Source organism: Oncorhynchus tshawytscha, linkage group LG12 (genome assembly GCF_018296145.1).
Source record: "Oncorhynchus tshawytscha isolate Ot180627B linkage group LG12, Otsh_v2.0, whole genome shotgun sequence".
NCBI classification, from domain to species: Eukaryota; Metazoa; Chordata; class Actinopteri; order Salmoniformes; family Salmonidae; genus Oncorhynchus; species Oncorhynchus tshawytscha.
The window spans coordinates 17,568,533-17,589,883 of record NC_056440.1 but is presented as its reverse complement, the minus strand read 5'-3'; the positions used below and the strand labels follow the sequence as shown (position 1 = coordinate 17,589,883).

The following is a 21,351-nucleotide window of genomic DNA, read 5'->3' as shown; positions in this document are numbered from 1 at the left end:
AGACAGAAACTCACAGGCATCACACAGCTGGGGTCTTCTCCACTCATAAACTGGATTTTAATAGTGATATTCCTTCCTCCTGAAGTCAGCCTGTTGACAAAGTTGAGTCGCTGGGGGTATATGTAGAGCAGGTTCCTGGAGAGAGAGGGAAAGGGAGGGAAAATGGAGAGAGAAGAGAGACAAAGGGAGGGAGAGAGATGGTAAAAGAGAGGTTTACAGCACTGCATACTCAAATGACTTCCTAATGATGAAAGGAATGATGTGGTCACTGATGAGAGTACCAGGTGAGGACAAACTCGATCTCTCCTTCCTCCCAAAGTGTGCACTTGTTCACTTCCCTTCACTGATTTGAAAACAAAATGACTGGTATAAGAAATATGGTGGAAACTCCCACTAGTTCATGCCTCCACCAATCAGCAGCCCAAGCCCTAAGTATAGCCTGGTAAACGTCAGTGCCCAGAGTTCTTCCTGGTCAGGTGGTCAGGATATGACCATCTTCTATCAGCACCACAACTCCTATTCAGAGTTAGATGAAACACATCCATACTACACCACTAGATGGCACCCGGTGAAGCTAACAAATGCATGATATTACACAATACACCACGTGGGCCTGAAAACTAGTCTTACCAATGAACCAGATGTGGTGTGAACATTAGTGTGAGACTAAAAACTATGTAACAATGTAGTCATCTGTCCCGAGACAGGAGACACACTCTTAGCCTGTGTCCCAAACAGCACCCTGTTCCCTATATAGTGGACTACTTTTGAACAGAGCCCTATAGGGAATAGGGTGCCATTTGGGACACAGTGTTCATCTAGCGAGCAGTGAGGAGGAAGGAGTGAAATGTTGACAGCATTGGGGGTTGTGTCAGGTCAGACTGGTTGTAGAAGTCCCAGCAAACCTGTTCACGACATTGATGGAAAATAGAAGGCCTGAAGGTACAGTATGTGCTGTGTTAAATGCCTTCATGACTGTCTCACATGTGTAAAGCTCACATGAAGGGACATGTGTACATGGTGCTTAGCATGGAGACAGATACTACACTAGTAAGTCATGAACCTGGCCAACCTGTTTACACTGCTTGAAGCTATGTGCTATGGTAAATTCATGCAGTCAAACTAAAGCTTTGAGGAGAATATGCAGAATATGCTATATTCAAAAAGTGGTTTCAGGAGAATTGAGTGAGTGTACTAACCTGTAAATGCTTTTGTGCAGTCTGTGTGTGGTATGCATCGACACATGTGTGTGTGCTCACCTGTAAGTGCTGTGTGGAACATAGACCTCGCTGGAGGGGAACTCCAACACCTCTTTGACAGGTCGGACGTTCTTCTCAGCCAGTGGTTTGACTGGGATCAGCTCAGTAGACAGACAGGCCACTGGGTTGTCATGGACCGGAGTCACATCCAGTCTTATTGTACCTAAAATAGATCAAGTCAAATACAGTCTGAAACTATGTTCATTCAGAATGATTCCAAAGTAGGTAAATATGAGAACGTTTTCAGTCCCACAGGTTTTCACCACTATAAGCAATTGATCCTGAATTATACAAAATAGCATATTCAGCTAATTTAAATGCATGAAGTCACTTAAACACATAAAACAGACACTTGTTCTTAGAAATGGGACATTCTAGTCACTTGTTGTTGGGTTGAATGGAATGAAACAGCACACACAGACAGCCAGGTCTTGCTGTGTGGTTGAATAGCGGATCACCTGGTATGGTTTTAATTCTTCTCTGCAGGGATGAGAACTTCTTGATGTCTGCCAGGAACTTAAACAAGTCCTCATCACTCAGACGGTCCCCCTCCTTAAACAAAGCAGGGTCCAGTTTAGTCAAATGAACATGTCTTTGTGTACAAGATACAGTGATATAATGTCTCTGAACACATCAGAATTAAACATTGTGAATTTGTAGTGTTGCACAGCAGACTTCTTTCCTCTTTTCCATCAACTTCATAGGAAGGTGACATATTGAGCAGTGCAACTAACTGTTGTTATGAGATCAACTCTCCACAGTTGCTAGTAGGAAGGAAAAATGCACCCTTGTTGGAGAATGTATGGTATGTCTATATGATACCTGGCCGGGTCTTATCAGGTGTCTGCTCTGTGGATTATGTGTGGAATGAAAGAATGCCTTGTCTCGAGGCGATATCCACAAGGTTAAGCATTCTCTAAGACATTCTCTGTCTAAGACATTCTCTGTCTAAGACATTCTCTGTCTAAGACATTCTCTGTCTAAGACATTCTCTGTCTAAGACATTCTCTGTCTAAGACATTCTCTGTCTAAGACATTCTCTGTCTAAGACATTCTCTGTCTAAGACATTCTCTGTCTAAGACATTCTCTGTCTAAGAGATTCTCTGAGCTTAGTGATGCTTATGTCGCTGGATTGATGTTTATATTGTAGAGTATGTTGTTTTCTCTAGTGCATGTGGTCAGACCTGCTTGCAGAAGGTGCTGATGGTGATGGTAGCAGGTTTGAAGGCAGACATGTTACACTGGTCTTCCATGGTACCGAACCTCTCTGAGTTCCTCCTGGGCAACTGACCTCTCTTTTCCAGACTGCTGGATTTACCTGGATAGGGGAGGAGAGGTCAGTCAAGTCAGGTACAGAAAAGTAGAGTAAGATTAAACAAGCCTTGGGCGCCAGAGTTAACCAGCTTATCACGCGCGCACACACACACACACACACCGTTGAGGCTGTCAGAGTCGGTGGTGTCTCGGTCCAGTGTGGCGGTGCTGATGACGTTCATGATGTTGACTGTAGCCCAGGCAAAGGGCATGCGGTAGCGACCAAGTCTCTGACAGAACATCTCAGACTGATTACGCAGCTTCTCCAGCTTCTCCTTGTTCTGACCCAGGGAACCACACAGAACCACAATTAGAACCTATAGCTCTGTGTGTGTGTGTGTGTGTGTGTGTGTGTGTGTGTGTGTGTGTGTGTGTGTGTGTGTGTGTCATCATGGCACTCTACCTTTGCTGAGTCCGTCTCCTTCATGACCATGTATGGTTCCGCACAGTCACTGATCTCTCCCTGCTGCAGCACCTTCTCTATCTGAAACACAGCCAGGACAGAGGTACATCACTCTGAAACACAGCCAGGACACAGAGGTACATCACTCTGTAACACAGCCAGGACAGAGGTACATCACTCTGTAACACAGCCAGGACAGAGGTACATCACTCTGTAACACAGCCAGGACAGAGGTACATCACTCTGAAACACAGCCAGGACACAGAGGTACATCACTCTGTAACACAGCCAGGACACAGAGGTACATCACTCTGAAACACAGCCAGGACACAGAGGTACATCACTCTGTAACACAGCCAGGACACAGAGGTACATCACTCTGTAACACAGCCAGGACACAGAGGTACATCACTCTGAAACACAGCCAGGACAGAGGTACATCACTCTGTAACACAGTCAGGACAGAGGTACATCACTCTGTAACACAGCCAGGACAGAGGTACATCACTCTGTAACACAGTCAGGACAGAGGTACATCACTCTGTAACACAGCCAGGACACAGAGGTACATCACTCTGAAACACAGCCAGGACAGAGGTACATCACTCTGTAACACAGCCAGGACACAGAGGTACATCACTCTGTAACACAGTCAGGACACAGAGGTACATCACTCTGAAACACAGTAACACAGCCAGGACACAGAGGTACATCACTCTGTAACACAGCCAGGACACAGAGGTACATCACTCTGTAACACAGCCAGGACACAGAGGTACATCACTCTGAAACACAGCCAGGACAGAGGTACATCACTCTGTAACACAGCCAGGACACAGAGGTACATCACTCTGTAACACAGCCAGGACAGAGGTACATCACTCTGTAACACAGCCAGGACACAGAGGTACATCACTCTGTAACACAGCCAGGACACAGAGGTACATCACTCTGAAACACAGCCAGGACACAGAGGTACATCACTCTGAAACACAGCCAGGACACAGAGGTACATCACTCTGAAACACAGCCAGGACACAGAGGTACATCACTCTGTAACACAGCCAGGACACAGAGGTACATCACTCTGAAACACAGCCAGGACACAGAGGTACATCACTCTGAAACACAGTCAGGACAGAGGTGTCCAAGCTAATACTGTACACATGGATCTATGGAGAGTTGCCTACTGTATGCTACGTTACCCACAGATTGATAGGGGCACCATAGGTAATATGTGTGACGAGGTAGACACGTCAGGGCTGTGGGTTCAATTCCAGCTGGGGCCAACCATATGAAAATGTATGCAGGCAGTACCCTACTGTTAAGTCACTTTGGATAAAAGCTTCTATTAAAATGGCATATATTTAGTTCTATAGTGTTCACCATATTGACCAGCAACTGTAGATACTGTAGGTGCCGTACAGACGTGTGTATTACCTGAACAAGCAAGTACTGCAGATAGGTGCAGGTAGGTGAGATGGGCATCTTACCTTGATGACCAGGTAGATGTCTGGGGAGGGGTATGTGATGGAGAAGATGGCTGCTCGGGAGAGGGTGGAGTGGTCCGTCTGTGGCGTGTGGGGTTTCAGGAACCCTTTAAACTGGTCTGAGTTCAGATCACAGTAGAAGTTCTCGGATATCTGAGGAAGTCAAACAGAGAGGGTCAGCGTTAGAGTTCACCTGTCACGCCCTGGTCTTAGTATTTTGTGTTTTCTATATTTATTTGGTCAGGCCAGGGTGTGACATGGGTTTATTTTGTGTTGTGTTTATGTATGGGGGTTTTTCGTAGGTTTTGGGATTGTGGCTTAGTGGGGTGTTCTAGCAAAGTCTATGGTTGCCTGAGGCGGTTCTCAATCAGAGGCAGGTGATTCTCGTTGTCTCTGATTGGGAACCATATTTAGGCAGCCATATTCTTTGAGTGTTTCGTGGGTGATTGTTCCTGTCTCAGTGTTTTGTATTTCACCAGATAGGCTGTGTAGGTTTTCACGTTCTGTTTGTTGTTTTGTATTTCGTGTTTATTCGTTTATTAAACATGTATCTAACTTACCACGCTGCATTTTGGTCCAACTCTCTTTCGACGGAAGAAAACCATAACAGAATCACCCACCACACCAGGACAGTGACAGGCAGCGGCAGCAGGAGCTACAAAGTTTAGAGTATACGACTTGGGAGGAAATAGACAGGTGGGCGGTCGACCCAGAGAGAGTGCCGGAGCCCGCCTGGGATTCGCTGGAGCAGTGCGAAGAGGGCTATAGGAGAATGGAGTCGAAGAGACAAGCACGGCGGCGCAGAAGGAAACCCAAGAGTCAGCCCCAAAAATTTCTTGGGGGGGGGGGCTCAGGGAGAGTGCGGCAGAGTCAGGGTTCAGACCTGAGCCAACTCCCCTGTTTATCGTGAGGAGCAGCGATCACAGGACTTCTGGACGTGGGAGGAGATATTGGATGGAAAAGGACCCTGGGCACAGCCTGGAGAATATCGCCGCCCCAAAGAAGAACTGGAGGCGGCGAAAGCGGAAAGGCGCTGGTATGAGGCAGCACCCGACGGATGAGTCAGCCCCAAAAATGTATTGGGGGGCTCAGGGAGAGTGTGGCAGAGTCAGGGTTCAGACCTGAGCCAACTCCCCCTGTTTATCGTGAGGAGCCAAGGTGGAGACCAGAACCAGAGCCGGTGTTGGAGGTGAGTGAAGCAGAGACTGTGAAGGAGTTAATGGGGAAAGTGGAGGAGAGAGTTATGAGGGAGTTGCTAGTTTGGTGCTTTAGGTATGATATTCGTCCGACGGAGCGTGTCGGGGATTTGATGGCACCTGGGTCAGCGCTCCATACTCGTCCTGAGGTGCGTGTTAGTCGGCTGGTGAAGAGTGTGCCAGCCTCACGCACTAGGCCTCCTGTGTACCTACCTAGCCTTGCACGTCCTGTGCCAGTCCTGCTCTCAGGCTCTCCAGTACACCTTCACACACCAGTTCTCCGGTGGCAGCTCCCCGCACCAGGCTTCCTGTGCGTGTCCTCGGTCCAGTACCACCAGTGCCAGCACCACGCACCAGGCCTTCAGTGCGCCTCGCCTGTTCAGCGCTGTCAGAGCCTTTCTCCTCTCCAGCGCTGTCGGAGTCTCCCGCCTGTTTAGCGCTACCAGAGCCTTCCTCCTCTCCAGCGCTGCCGGAGTCTCCCGCCTGTTTAGCGCTGCCAGAGCCTTCCTTCTCTCCAGCGCTGCCGGAGTCTCCTGCCTGTTTAGCGCTGCCAGAGCCTTCCTTCTCTCCAGCGCTGCCGGAGTCTCCTGCCTGTTCAACGCAGCCAGAGCTGCCAGTCTGCATGGAGCAGCCAGAGCTGCCAGTCTGCATGGAGCAGCCAGAGCTTCCAGTCTGCATGGAGCAGCCAGAGGTTCCAGTCTGCATGGAGCAGCCAGAGGTTCCAGTCTGCATGGAGCAGCCAGAGGTTCCAGTCTGCATGGAGCAGCCAGAGGTTCCAGTCTGCATGGAGCAGCCAGAGGTTCCAGTCTGCATGGAGCAGCCAGAGGTTCCAGTCTGCATGGAGCAGCCAGAGCTGCCAGTCTGCATGGAGCAGCCAGAGCCGCCAGTCAGCCAGGATCTTCCAGATCTGCCAGTCAGCCAGGATCCGCCAGTCAGCCAGGATCTTCCAGATCCGCCATTCAGCCAGGATCTTCCAGATCCGCCAGTCAGCCAGGATCCGCCAGTCAGCCAGGATCTTCCAGATCCGCCATTCAGCCAGGATCCACCATTCAGCCAGGATCCGCCAGTCAGCCAGGATCCGCCAGTCAGCCAGGATCTTCCAGATCCGCCAGTCAGCCAGGATCCGCCAGTCAGCCATGTCTTCCAGATCCACCAGTCAGCCAGGATCCGCCAGTCAGCCAGGATCTGCCAGAACCACCAGCTAGCCAGGATCCGCCAGTCAGCCAGGATCTGCCAGAACCACCAGCTAGCCAGGATCTGCCAGAGCCTACTACCTGCCTGAGTTTCCTCTCAGTACTGGGCTTCCCCTCAGTCCCGAGCTTCTACCTCAGTCCCGAGCTTCTACCTCGGGACCTTGGTGAGGGTTATTAGGCCAAGGTCGGCGGCGGGGGTCGGGCCAATCAAAGGACGCGTTATCAGGGGGACTAAGACTTGGTTGGAGTGGGGTCCACGTCCCGAGCCGGAGCCGCCACCGTGGACAGACGCCCACCCGAACCCTCCCCTATGGGTTTAGTGTGTGGCCGGGGGGTTCTGTCACGCCCTGGTCTTAGTATTTTGTGTTTTCTTTATTTATTTGGTCAGGCCAGGGTGTGACATGGGTTTATTTTGTGTTGTGTTTATGTATGGGGGTTTTTCGTAGGTTTTGGGATTGTGGCTTAGTGGGGTGTTCTAGCAAAGTCTATGGTTGCCTGAGGCGGTTCTCAATCAGAGGCAGGTGATTCTCGTTGTCTCTGATTGGGAACCATATTTAGGCAGCCATATTCTTTGAGTGTTTCGTGGGTGATTGTTCCTGTCTCAGTGTTTTGTATTTCACCAGATAGGCTGTGTAGGTTTTCACGTTCCGTTTGTTGTTTTGTATTTCGTGTTTATTCGTTTATTAAACATGTATCTAACTTACCACGCTGCATTTTGGTCCAACTCTCTTTCGACGGAAGAAAACCGTAACATCACCTTAGTGGTGGATTACATGAGTGTCCATTCATCTCATGGTAGATAATATGGCTGGAGAGGCACCAACCGGAAAAAAATTACAGAAATAGTGGAGAGACTACCTGAACTTGTCCAACAAGAAACGCTCGTTTACAATTTCCGTTGCAAGCGCAATGGTGTGCCCTAATGAACTAATTCCCGTATAGGAATTAGTATAGGGACACAGGACTTTTTCCTCATCCTACGTTCCAGCTGGTTTGTGTCCGACAGGCTTCTGACCCATGTTATATAAGAGACTGGTCACCATACAGAGTGTTGTTGAACCCATTCCCTCACCCAGCTGAGAGCTCTACTCTAAATCACCATCACACAGACAGTAGTCTGTCCCTACTGTAATACCACACAGACAGTAGTCTGTCCCTACTGTAATACCACACAGACAGTAGTCTGTCCCTACTGTAATACCACACAGACAGTAGTCTGTCCCTACTGTAATACCACACGGACAGTAGTCTGTCCCTACTGTAATACCACACAGACAGTAGTCTGTCCCTACTGTAATACCACACAGACAGTAGTCTGTCCCTACTGTAATACCACACGGAGAGTAGTCTGTCCCTACTGTAATACCACACAGACAGTAGTCTGTCCCTACTGTAATACCACACGGAGAGTAGTCTGTCCCTACTGTAATACCATACAGACAGTAGTCTGTCCCTACTGTAATACCACACAGACAGTAGTCTGTCCCTACTGTAATACCACACAGACAGTAGTCTGTCCCTACTGTAATACCACACAGACAGTAGTCTGTCCCTACTGTAATACCACACGGACAGTAGTCTGTCCCTACTGTAATACCACACGGACAGTAGTCTGTCCCTACTGTAATACCACACAGACAGTAGTCTGTCCCTACTGTAATACCACACAGACAGTAGTCTGTCCCTACTGTAATACCACACAGACAGTAGTCTGTCCCTACTGTAATACCACACAGACAGTAGTCTGTCCCTACTGTAATACCACAGCGGACAGTAGTCTGTCCCTACTGTAATACCACACGGACAGTAGTCTGTCCCTACTGTAATACCACACAGACAGTAGTCTGTCCCTACTGTAATACCACACAGACAGTAGTCTGTCCCTACTGTAATACCACACAGACAGTAGTCTGTCCCTACTGTAATACCACACAGACAGTAGTCTGTCCCTACTGTAATACCACACAGACAGTAGTCTGTCCCTACTGTAATACCACACAGACAGTAGTCTGTCCCTACTGTAATACCACACAGACAGTAGTCTGTCCCTACTGTAATACCACAGACAGTAGTCTGTCCCTACTGTAATACCACACGGACAGTAGTCTGTCCCTACTGTAATACCACACGGACAGTAGTCTGTCCCACTGTAATACCACACAGAGAGTAGTCTGTCCCTACTGTAATACCACACAGACAGTAGTCTGGCTCGGGTGGCTCGGGTGGTTGATGTCCTTGATGATCTTTATGGCCTTCCTGTAACATCGGGTGGTGTAGGTGTCCTGGAGGGCAGGTAGTTTGCCCCCGGTGATGCGTTGTGCAGACCTCACTACCCTCTGGAGAGCCTTACGGTTGTGGGCGGAGCAGTTGCCGTACCAGGCGGTGATACAGCCCGCCAGGATGCTCTCGATTGTGCATCTGTAGAAGTTTGTGAGTGCTTTTGGTGACAAGCCGAATTTCTTCAGCCTCCTGAGGTTGAAGAGGCGCTGCTGCGCCTTCCTCACGATGCTGTCTGTGTGAGTGGACCAATTCAGTTTGTCTGTGATGTGTATGCCGAGGAACTTAAAACTTGCTACCCTCTCCACTACTGTTCCATCGATGTGGATAGGGGGGTGTTCCCTCTGCTGTTTCCTGAAGTCCACAATCATCTCCTTAGTTTTGTTGACGTTGAGTGTGAGGTTATTTTCCTGACACCACACTCCGAGGGCCCTCACCTCCTCCCTGTAGGCCGTCTCGTCGTTGTTGGTAATCAAGCCTACCAATGTTGTGTCGTCCGCAAACTTGATGATTGAGTTGGAGGCGTGCGTGGCCACGCAGTCGTGGGTGAACAGGGAGTACAGGAGAGGGATCAGAACGCACCCTTGTGGGGCCCCAGTGTTGAGGATCAGCGGGGTGGAGATGTTGTTGCCCACCCTCACCACCTGGGGGCGGCCCGTCAGGAAGTCCAGTACCCAGTTGCACAGGGCGGGGTCGCACGGACAGTAGTCTGTCCCTACTGTAATACCACACGGAGAGTAGTCTGTCCCTACAGTAATACCACACAGACAGTAGTCTGTCCCTACAGTAATACCACACAGACAGTAGTCTGTCCCTACTGTAATACCACACAGACAGTAGTCTGACCCTACTGTAATACCACACAGACAGTAGTCTGTCCCTAATGTAATACCACACAGACAGTAGTCTGTCCCTAATGTAATACCACACAGACAGTAGTCTGTTCCTACTGTAATACCACACGGAGAGTAGTCTGTCCCTACTGTAATACCACACAGACAGTAGTCTGTCCCTACTGTAATACCACACAGACAGTAGTCTGTCCCTACTGTAATACCACACAGACAGTAGTCTGTCCCTACTGTAATACCACACAGACAGTAGTCTGTCCCTACTGTAATACCACACAGACAGTAGTCTGTTCCTAGTGTAATACCACACGGAGAGTAGTCTGTCCCTACTGTAATACCACAGACAGTAGTCTGTCCCTACTGTAATACCACACAGACAGTAGTCTGTCCCTACTGTAATACCACACAGACCGTAGTCTGTCCCTACTGTAATACCACACACAGTAGTCTGTCCCTACTGTAATACCACACAGACCGTAGTCTGTCCCTACTGTAATACCACACAGACAGTAGTCTGTTCCTACTGTAATACCACACAGACAGTAGTCTGTCCCTACTGTAATACCACACGGAGAGTAGTCTGTCCCTACTGTAATACCACACGGAGAGTAGTCTGTCCCTACTGTAATACCACACGGAGAGTAGTCTGTCCCTACTGTAATACCACACGGAGAGTAGTCTGTCCCTACTGTAATACCACACGGAGAGTAGTCTGTCCCTACTGTAATACCACACGGAGAGTAGTCTGTCCCTACTGTAATACCACACGGAGAGTAGTCTGTCCCTACTGTAATACCACACGGAGAGTAGTCTGTCCCTACTGTAATACCACACAGACGGAACAATGGCCCTACTGTAATACCACACAGACCGTAGTCTGTCCCTACTGTAATACCACACAGACAGTAGTCTGGCCCTACTGTAATACCACACAGACAGTACTCTGGCCCAACTGTAATACCACACAGACAGTACTCTGGCCCAACTGTAATACCACACAGACAGTACTCTGGCCCAACTGTAATACCACACAGACAGTACTCTGGCCCAACTGTAATACCACACAGACAGTACTCTGGCCCAACTGTAATACCACACAGACAGTACTCTGGCCCAACTGTAATACCACACAGACAGTACTCTGGCCCTACTGTAATACCACACAGACAGTACTCTGTCCCTACTGTAATACCACACAGACAGTAGTCTGTCCCTACTGTAATACCACACAGACAGTACTCTGGCCCTACTGTAATACCACACAGACAGTACTCTGGCCCTACTGTAATACCACACAGACAGTACTCTGGCCCTACTGTAATACCACACAGACAGTAGTCTGTCCCTACTGTAATACCACACAGACAGTAGTCTGTCCCTACTGTAATACCACACAGACAGTACTCTGGCCCAACTGTAATACCACACAGACAGTACTCTGGCCCAACTGTAATACCACACAGACAGTACTCTGGCCCAACTGTAATACCACACAGACAGTACTCTGGCCCTACTGTAATACCACACAGACAGTACTCTGGCCCTACTGTAATACCACACAGACAGTAGTCTGTCCCTACTGTAATACCACACAGACAGTACTCTGTCCCTACTGTAATACCACACAGACAGTAGTCTGTCCCTACTGTAATACCACACAGACAGTAGTCTGTCCCTACTGTAATACCACACAGACAGTACTCTGGCCCTACTGTAATACCACACAGACAGTAGTCTGTCCCAACTGTAATACCACACAGACAGTAGTCTGTCCCAACTGTAATACCACACAGACAGTAGTCTGTCCCTACTGTAATACCACACAGACAGTAGTCTGTCCCTACTGTAATACCACACAGACAGTAGTCTGTCCCAACTGTAATACCACACAGACAGTAGTCTGTCCCTACTGTAATACCACACAGACAGTAGTCTGTCCCTACTGTAATACCACACAGACAGTAGTCTGTCCCTACTGTAATACCACACAGACAGTAGTCTGTCCCTACTGTAATACCACACAGACAGTAGTCTGTCCCTACTGTAATACCACACACACAGACAGTAGTCTGTCCCTACTGTAATACCACACAGACAGTAGTCTGTCCCTACTGTAATACCACACAGACAGTAGTCTGTCCCTACTGTAATACCACACAGACAGTAGTCACAGACAGTAGTCTGTCCCTACTGTAATACCACACAGACAGTAGTCTGTCCCTACTGTAATACCACACAGACAGTAGTCTGTCCCTACTGTAATACCACACAGACAGTAGTCTGTCCCTACTGTAATACCACACGGACAGTAGTCTGTCCCTACTGTAATACCACACGGACAGTAGTCTGTCCCTACTGTAATACCACACAGACAGTAGTCTGTCCCTACTGTAATACCACACAGACAGTAGTCTGTCCCTACTGTAATACCACACAGACAGTAGTCTGTCCCTACTGTAATACCACACGGAGAGTAGTCTGTCCCTACTGTAATACCACACAGACAGTAGTCTGGCTCGGGTGGCTCGGGTGGTTGATGTCCTTGATGATCTTTATGGCCTTCCTGTAACATCGGGTGGTGTAGGTGTCCTGGAGGGCAGGTAGTTTGCCCCCGGTGATGCGTTGTGCAGACCTCACTACCCTCTGGAGAGCCTTACGGTTGTGGGCGGAGCAGTTGCCGTACCAGGCGGTGATACAGCCCGCCAGGATGCTCTAGATTGTGCATCTGTAGAAGTTTGTGAGTGCTTTTGGTGACAAGCCGAATTTCTTCAGCCTCCTGAGGTTGAAGAGGGGCTGCTGCACCTTCTTCACGATGCTGTCTGTGTGAGTGGACCAATTCAGTTTGTCTGTGATGTGTATGCCGAGGAACTTAAAACTTGCTACCCTCTCCACTACTGTTCCATCGATGTGGATAGGGGGTGTTCCCTCTGCTGTTTCCTGAAGTCCACAATCATCTCCTTAGTTTTGTTGACGTTGAGTGTGAGGTTATTTTCCTGACACCACACTCCGAGGGCCCTCACCTCCTCCCTGTAGGCCGTCTCGTCGTTGTTGGTAATCAAGCCTACCAATGTTGTGTCGTCCGCAAACTTGATGATTGAGTTGGAGGCGTGCGTGGCCACGCAGTCGTGGGTGAACAGGGAGTACAGAGAGAGGATCAGAACGCACCCTTGTGGGGCCCCAGTGTTGAGGATCAGCGGGGTGGAGATGTTGTTGCCCACCCTCACCACCTGGGGGCGGCCCGTCAGGAAGTCCAGTACCCAGTTGCACAGGGCGGGGTCGCACGGACAGTAGTCTGTCCCTACTGTAATACCACACGGAGAGTAGTCTGTCCCTACAGTAATACCACACAGACAGTAGTCTGTCCCTACTGTAATACCACACAGACAGTAGTCTGTCCCTACTGTAATACCACACAGACAGTAGTCTGACCCTACTGTAATACCACACAGACAGTAGTCTGTTCCTACTGTAATACCACACGGACAGTAGTCTGTTCCTACTGTAATACCACACGGAGAGTAGTCTGTCCCTACTGTAATACCACACGGAGAGTAGTCTGTCCCTACTGTAATACCACACAGACAGTAGTCTTTCCCTACTGTAATACCACACAGACAGTACTCTGTCCCAACTGTAATACCACACAGACAGTAGTCTGGCCCAACTGTAATACCACAGACAGACAGTACTCTGGCCCAACTGTAATACCACACAGACAGTACTCTGGCCCAACTGTAATACCACACAGACAGTACTCTGGCCCTACTGTAATACCACACAGACAGTACTCTGGCCCAACTGTAATACCACACAGACAGTACAGACAGTAGTCTGGCCCTACTGTAATACCACACAGACAGTACTCTGGCCCAACTGTAATACCACACAGACAGTACTCTGGCCCTACTGTAATACCACACAGACAGTACTCTGGCCCAACTGTAATACCACACAGACAGTACTCTGGCCCAACTGTAATACCACACAGACAGTACTCTGGCCCAACTGTAATACCACACAGACAGTACTCTGGCCCTACTGTAATACCACACAGACAGTACTCTGGCCCAACTGTAATACCACACAGACAGTACTCTGGCCCTACTGTAATACCACACAGACAGTACTCTGGCCCTACTGTAATACCACACAGACAGTACTCTGGCCCAACTGTAATACCACACAGACAGTACTCTGGCCCAACTGTAATACCACACAGACAGTACTCTGGCCCTACTGTAATACCACACAGACAGTAGTCTGTCCCTACTGTAATACCACACAGACAGTAGTCTGGCCCTACTGTAATACCACACAGACAGTACTCTGGCCCAACTGTAATACCACACAGACAGTACTCTGGCCCAACTGTAATACCACACAGACAGTACTCTGGCCCTACTGTAATACCACACAGACAGTAGTCTGTCCCTACTGTAATACCACACAGACAGTACTCTGGCCCTACTGTAATACCACACAGACAGTACTCTGGCCCTACTGTAATACCACACAGACAGTAGTCTGTCCCTACTGTAATACCACACAGACAGTACTCTGGCCCTACTGTAATACCACACAGACAGTAGTCTGGCCCTACTGTAATACCACACAGACAGTAGTCTGTCCCTACTGTAATACCACACAGACAGTAGTCTGACCCTACTGTAATACCACACAGACAGTAGTCTGACCCTACTGTAATACCACACAGACAGTACTCTGGCCCAACTGTAATACCACACAGACAGTAGTCTGACCCTACTGTAATACCACACAGACAGTACTCTGGCCCTACTGTAATACCACACAGACAGTACTCTGGCCCTACTGTAATACCACACAGACAGTACTCTGGCCCTACTGTAATACCACACAGACAGTACTCTGGCCCAACTGTAATACCACACAGACAGTACTCTGGCCCAACTGTAATACCACACAGACAGTACTCTGGCCCAACTGTAATACCACACAGACAGTACTCTGGCTCTAGGATTTCTGTGGTATTCTGGATACAAAGTTATGGAACACTTTTCTGTAAGTGTATGAATGCATAAGAAATTATTCATCTCGGCAGTGTCATTATTGACTGTTTCGTAACACTTTACCTGTACTCATCATCATACATCATACAGCCTGTCATAGATGTGACATGCTAACTGTCCCAGGCAGAGATCTCACAAAGGGATGTCCATTTCTTACTAGAGGCCGACCGATTAATCGGAATTGCCGATTAATTGGGGCCGATTTCAAGTTTTCATAACAATCGGAAATCGGTATTTTTGGAAGCCGATTTTTTAATTTTTTTATTTGTACAACTTTATTTAACGAAGCAAGTCAGTTAAGAACACATTCTTATTTTTATTATTATTTTAAATTTGACCCCCTTTTTCGTGGTATCCAAAGTAATTACTATCTTGTCTAACCGCTACAACTCCCGTACGGGCTCGGGAGAGACGAAGGTTGAAAGCCATGCGACCTCGAAACACAACCCAACCAAGCCGCACTGCTTCTTAACACAGCGTGCATCCAACCCGGAAGCCAGCCGCACCAATGTGTCGGAGGAAACACAGTCCTCTCTTATCATCTACCTCCTCATCGTTTTAGAGGAACACATGTTAAGGGGATGGACATCGGATCTTTTCATCCCATACACTTTGAGAAGGAGGCAAGGAGAGAGGGTGTAACGAATCGGGGAAAGACAAATTGAGAAAGAGTCTCTGTTTCTACGGCTCCTCACTTGTGACTGTGTCCTGAGAAGAGGATGACCCTACGGTGACCCTGTACGCTGTGAGTGTCATGTTAGGTCCCATTACAAACCCATTTACAACCTCCTCATTCCACATGTCACATTATGAGTCCTCTACAACAGTCTTTAACACTTCATAGCAGAACTGATGCTGCTAGCACACAACATAACACAGCATGGATTTCTTCCTCGGTCTCTCTCAAGTTTAATCTGAAGCAGACAGAAGAGTGTGACAGTTCTAAATGTGTTAAGTGGGGAATTGTGTGTGTGTGTGTACACACACACACACACACACATATTTGGGACAACGCTTCAAATTTCAACAGTTAATGTGGTCTACATTGTAACGGCATTGCAGTGTATTAACTTTAAAAGCCAAGAGTTCCACACGACTTCATATTAATTGTGATGAAACACAGCTGATGATTGCTGGCTGTGTTCTAAACATCTGGCATAAACCTCCCAATCCCCTGGACACACCATGATCAGTATGATCATATTCTACTGTAGGCCTACATTACACACACCATGGTTGGCCTAATAATCACAACCATCTTCGCTGTAATAATCTTTCATACACCCGTTATTAGTGTGTACTGTAACCATCTGTCAGTCGGTCAGGGCAGGACAGGATTAGAGAAATGTTGTCAGGGAACTATATCAACATCTGCTGCATATTTCCCAGATGTGAAACCAAAACCGCATTTCATTGCAGAGAAACAGTAAAGAGATGGTGAAAGAGAGAAATAGAGAGACAGACAGACAGACAGGGACAGACAGAGAGAGAGTGAGACAGAGAGAGAGAGAGCGAAAGAGAGCGCGAGACAGAGAGAGAGCACGAGACAGAGAGAGAGCACGAGACAGAGAGAGAGCACGAGACAGAGAGAGAGCACGAGACAGAGAGAGAGCACGACAGAGAGAGAGCACGACAGAGAGAGAGCACGACAGAGAGAGAGCACGACAGAGAGAGAGCACGACAGAGAGAGCACGACAGAGAGAGAGCACGACAGAGGAGAGCACGACAGAGAGAGAGCACGACAGAGAGAGAGCACGACAGAGAGAGAGCACGACAGAGAGAGAGCACGACAGAGAGAGAGAGACGACAGAGAGAGAGCAGACAGAGAGAGAGCGAGACAGAGAGAGAGCGAGACAGAGAGAGAGCGAGACAGAGAGAGAGCGAGACAGAGAGAGAGCGAGACAGAGAGAGAGCGAGACAGAGAGAGAGCACGACAGAGAGAGAGCAGACAGAGAGAGAGCAGACAGAGAGAGCAGACAGAGAGAGAGCAGACAGAGAGAGCGAGACAGAGAGAGAGAGACAGAGAGAGAGAGACAGAGGGAGAGCGAGACAGAGAGAGCGAGACAGAGAGAGAGCAGACGACAGAGAGAGAGCACGACAGAGGAGAGCGAGACAGAGAGAGAGCGAGACAGAGAGAGAGCGAGACAGAGGGAGAGCGAGACAGAGGAGGACAGAGACAGAGGAGAGAGCGAGACAGAGAGAGCGTGACAGAGAGAGCGAGACAGAGAGAGCGAGACAGAGAGAGCGAGACAGAGAGAGCGAGACAGAGAGAGCGAGACAGAGAGAGCGAGACAGAGAGAGAGCGAGAGAGCGAGACAGAGAGAACGAGACAGAGAGAACGAGACAGAGAGAGAACGAGACAGAGAGAACGAGACAGAGAGGACAGAGACATAGACAGAGACAGCGTGACAGAGAGAGCGTGACAGAGAGAGCGTGACAGAGAGAGCGTGACAGAGAGAGCGTGACAGAGAGAGCGTGACAGAGAGAGCGTGACAGAGAGAGCGAGACAGAGAGACAGAGACAGAGAGACAGAGACAGAGAGAGCGTGACAGAGAGAGCGAGACAGAGAGACAGAGAGACAGAGACAGAGAGACAGAGAGACAGAGACACAGAGACAGAGACAGAGACACAGAGACAGAGACAGAGACACAGAGACAGAGACAGAGACAGAGACAGAGAGACAGAGACAGAGAGACAGAGACAGAGACAGAGAGACAGAGACAGAGACACAGAGACAGACAGAGAAAGAACCCCAGTCACCAAACCCCTCTGTTCCAGATTGAGTCATACCAAGTGTAATTAGTTCAACAAACTGGACAGTATGTCATCCTGTTCCATAACTGGGGGATGTTTCATGGGCCTACAACTTGGTGCCTTTTTCAGGCCCATCTGCATCCTCCTCTAATGAATTCTATAAAGAGGATGTTGTGTTAACCTCCACAATAACATTGTGCCTTATAGATATTATGTAGAAGAGCATCATCTGGTTCCCTCGCTATGCAGGAGATGCAGTATATAATAAAGGGAGAGGCAGCACAAAAAGACTAGCACTTTGAGACTGCCCAACCAGGATGCAGTGTGGCCAGACCACCAAAAGGTCAGCGGCTCAAATCCAAACGTGGTGCCCTTCAACCTTAAAACGCTAAATCCAATCCATAAACCACCCGGCTGTGCAAGTCCATAACACACATGCTACTCGTTTTTGCTAACAGAACTGTGTTTGGATAGGAGAGTACAGTGTGAATCAGATGGGTTGGTTGTATGGACACGGCTATGCTTGGTCTACTGGAGAAGCCCCTCAGTCTCAGGGCTTTCGGACGTTCTGTCTACTGCGGCTAAAGTCTTCAGATATCCCACTGATCCATCACTTCACTGACCAGCAACACAAACCTGACACACTGGTCATGAGATCACCTGAAAGATAAAGTACACCTTGCCAACGAACCGATTAGAACATTTCCTGACTACCGTACATGTTGAATGGCAACTGTTCGCCGACAACCAGCGCGTGATCTACGGCGCACGGCCGACGTTCGCTATGGTGCGTCTTGTCCTTAATAGGCATTAACCTCAACAACTTCAAGCTTCAACAACATGCGATTCTTCATGACCTTATAACACACAGTGGGCCGAAGAACACAGCACTGTAGCAACCCTTCAGAAGGAAACCCCTACTGTACCTTTTTCTTCTCTCTCAGGTCGTACAGAGCCAGGGTAGCAAATAGTGGTTCAATGTCAATCTCAAACCTATGGAGGACAGGGGAGAAAATATATCAGCCTGTCATTTCACAGCCAGCAAACATTGTCAATAAGCCTGTATAATGACATTTTATCTATTCTATAAAGTTCTGCATTGTTTATTGAGAAAGCACATAAGCATTTTGCTGCAGTTGTGGATGTTGCGAATAGATTTCATTTGATTCTATTGATCAACTCAGGATACTCAACAGAAACATGGATTGTGGGTGCATGTACTCTCATAGCATTGAGACTTGGAACTGAGCCAATCGAGTGATAAGCCCAACTGTAAGTTGGGACAAGCAGCTGCCAAAACAATGTTTAGAGATGATGAAGAACTTAGCTGAAACCTTTGGCAGCTTTACGGTGTGGGAGAAGCAGAAAGAGAGAGAGAACAGAAAGAGAGAGAGAGAGAGAGACAGCGAGAGAGAGGGAACAAGAGAGACAGAGAGAGATACTAGCCCACAGAAAGTGTGTAAGAGAGGGAGAGAAAGGGAACGTGTCTCACAGAAAGTGATGGTCTTTAGGAAAGGTAACAACCACTGTACTGCAGAGCTCCCAGGCTAAAGACTAAGGTCCAGACCAAACTGAATGGTCTCCAACTTAACAATGGTCTGTCAATTGCAGTAGCAGACAAATGCATGCTAAATGTTGGGAACTTTTCCCATCATTCATGTTGTGAGATAATCTTCTCCTTCTCACACAAACTTTCTGTGGGCTACACATCTTCCCTCTCTCTGCCACCCTGTCCCACACAACGTTGATTCTCACATACAGGTAGCTAGTTAGCTAGAGGCAAACAGTTATTTTCTTTCTGTGAAAGGTAGTGTAATTCCCATACTTGATGGCCTGACACCGGATGATGATCCGGTCGCCCATGTGCTCTTTGGGACAGTCGGGAATGGGCCGGATCTCCACTGCATCATCCTGGAATACCGAAGGAATGTCAGGGATCCAGCCACTCAATTCAAGTCAAGCTTGCACAGAAGCATTGACTGTATTTATATGTGTGTGTGTCCCTCTCTCACCTCGTCGGCGGGTGGGTACAGGGCAAACAGCTCAGGGTGGCGGTTCCCCTGCCGGGCTTCCTGGTTGAACCTGTCCAGGTCGTCATGGTTACTGAAGTGCAGCAGCCCCTCCACTCTGGGGTCAGGGGTCAGACCAGAGCGGAGGTCAAAGTCAGAGGAGGTCAGGGTCCTGCTGGAGTCATCACTCAGTACCGCCAGGGACGGGGACTTCACCTGTAACAACAATGACTGGTATTAGGAGAGAGAGACGGGGACTTCACCTGTAACAACAATGACTGGTATTAGGGGAGAGAGGAGGAGAGAGACGGGGACTTCACCTGTAACAACAATGACAATGACTGGTATTAGGGGAGAGAGGAGGAGAGAGACTGGTATTAGGGGAGAGAGGAGGAGAGAGGGGACTTCACCTGTAACAACAATGACTGGTATTAGGAGAGAGAGACGGGGACTTCACCTGTAACAACAATGACTGGTATTAGGGGAGAGAGGAGGAGAGAGACGGGGACTTCACCTGTAATAATAATGACTGGTATTAGGAGAGAGAGGAGGAGAGAGACGGGGACTTCACCTGTAACAACAATGACTGGTATTAGGAGAGAGAGGAGGACAGGGACGGGGACTTCACCTGTAACAACAATGACTGGTATTAGGAGAGAGAGGAGGACAGAGACGGGGACTTCACCTGTAATAATATTAATAATGACTGGTATTAGGAGAGAGAGGAGGACAGAGACGGGGACTTCACCTGTAATAATATTAATAATGACTGGTATTAGGAGAGAGACGGGGACTTCACCTGTAATAATATTAATAATGACTGGTATTAGGAGAGAGAGGAGGAGAGAGACGGGGACTTCACCTGTAATAATATTAATAATGACTGGTATTAGGAGAGAGACGGGGACTTCACCTGTAATAATATTAATAATGACTGGTATTAGGAGAGAGAGGAGGACAGAGACGGGGACTTCACCTGTAATAATATTGATAATGACTGGTATTAGGAGAGAGAGGAGGACAGACGGGGACTTCACCTGTAATAATATTAATAATGACTGGTATTAGGAGAGAGAGGAGGACAGAGACGGGGACTTCACCTGTAATAATATTAATAATGACTGGTATTAGGAGAGAGACGGGGACTTCACCTGTAATAATATTAATAATGACTGGTATTAGGAGAGAGAGGACGGGGACTTCACCTGAGAGAGACGGGGACTTCACCTGTAATAATATTAATAATGACTGGTATTAGGAGAGAGAGGAGGACACCTGTAATAATATTAATAATGACGGGGACTTCACCTGTAATAATATTGATAATGACTGGTATTAGGAGAGAGAGGAGGACAGACGGGGACTTCACCTGTAATAATATTAATAATGACTGGTATTAGGAGAGAGAGGAGGACAGAGACGGGGAATTCACCTGTAATAATATTAATAATGACTGGTATTAGGAGAGAGGAGGACAGAGAGCGAGAGGAGGACAGAGAGCGAGGAGGACAGGGAGAGAGAGGAGGACAGGGAGAGAGAGGAGGACAGGGGGAGAG

At 48.3% G+C, this 21,351-nt stretch overlaps 1 protein-coding gene across 1 annotated transcript in view; it reads right to left on the bottom strand.

Moving 5' to 3' along the window:
* The window catches only part of LOC112240103 (dedicator of cytokinesis protein 8-like), a gene marked incomplete in the record, with an annotated part of 143,091 nt that overhangs the window by 85,954 nt on the left and 35,786 nt on the right, over window positions 1-21,351 (bottom strand). Inside the window, 10 exon segments of the mRNA XM_042331415.1 lie at window positions 15-135; window positions 1,260-1,422; window positions 1,718-1,811; window positions 2,445-2,578; window positions 2,696-2,855; window positions 2,978-3,058; window positions 4,471-4,620; window positions 18,713-18,779; window positions 19,612-19,697; window positions 19,799-20,011. Of these exon segments, the coding sequence (XP_042187349.1) occupies window positions 15-135; window positions 1,260-1,422; window positions 1,718-1,811; window positions 2,445-2,578; window positions 2,696-2,855; window positions 2,978-3,058; window positions 4,471-4,620; window positions 18,713-18,779; window positions 19,612-19,697; window positions 19,799-20,011 (1,269 nt within the window).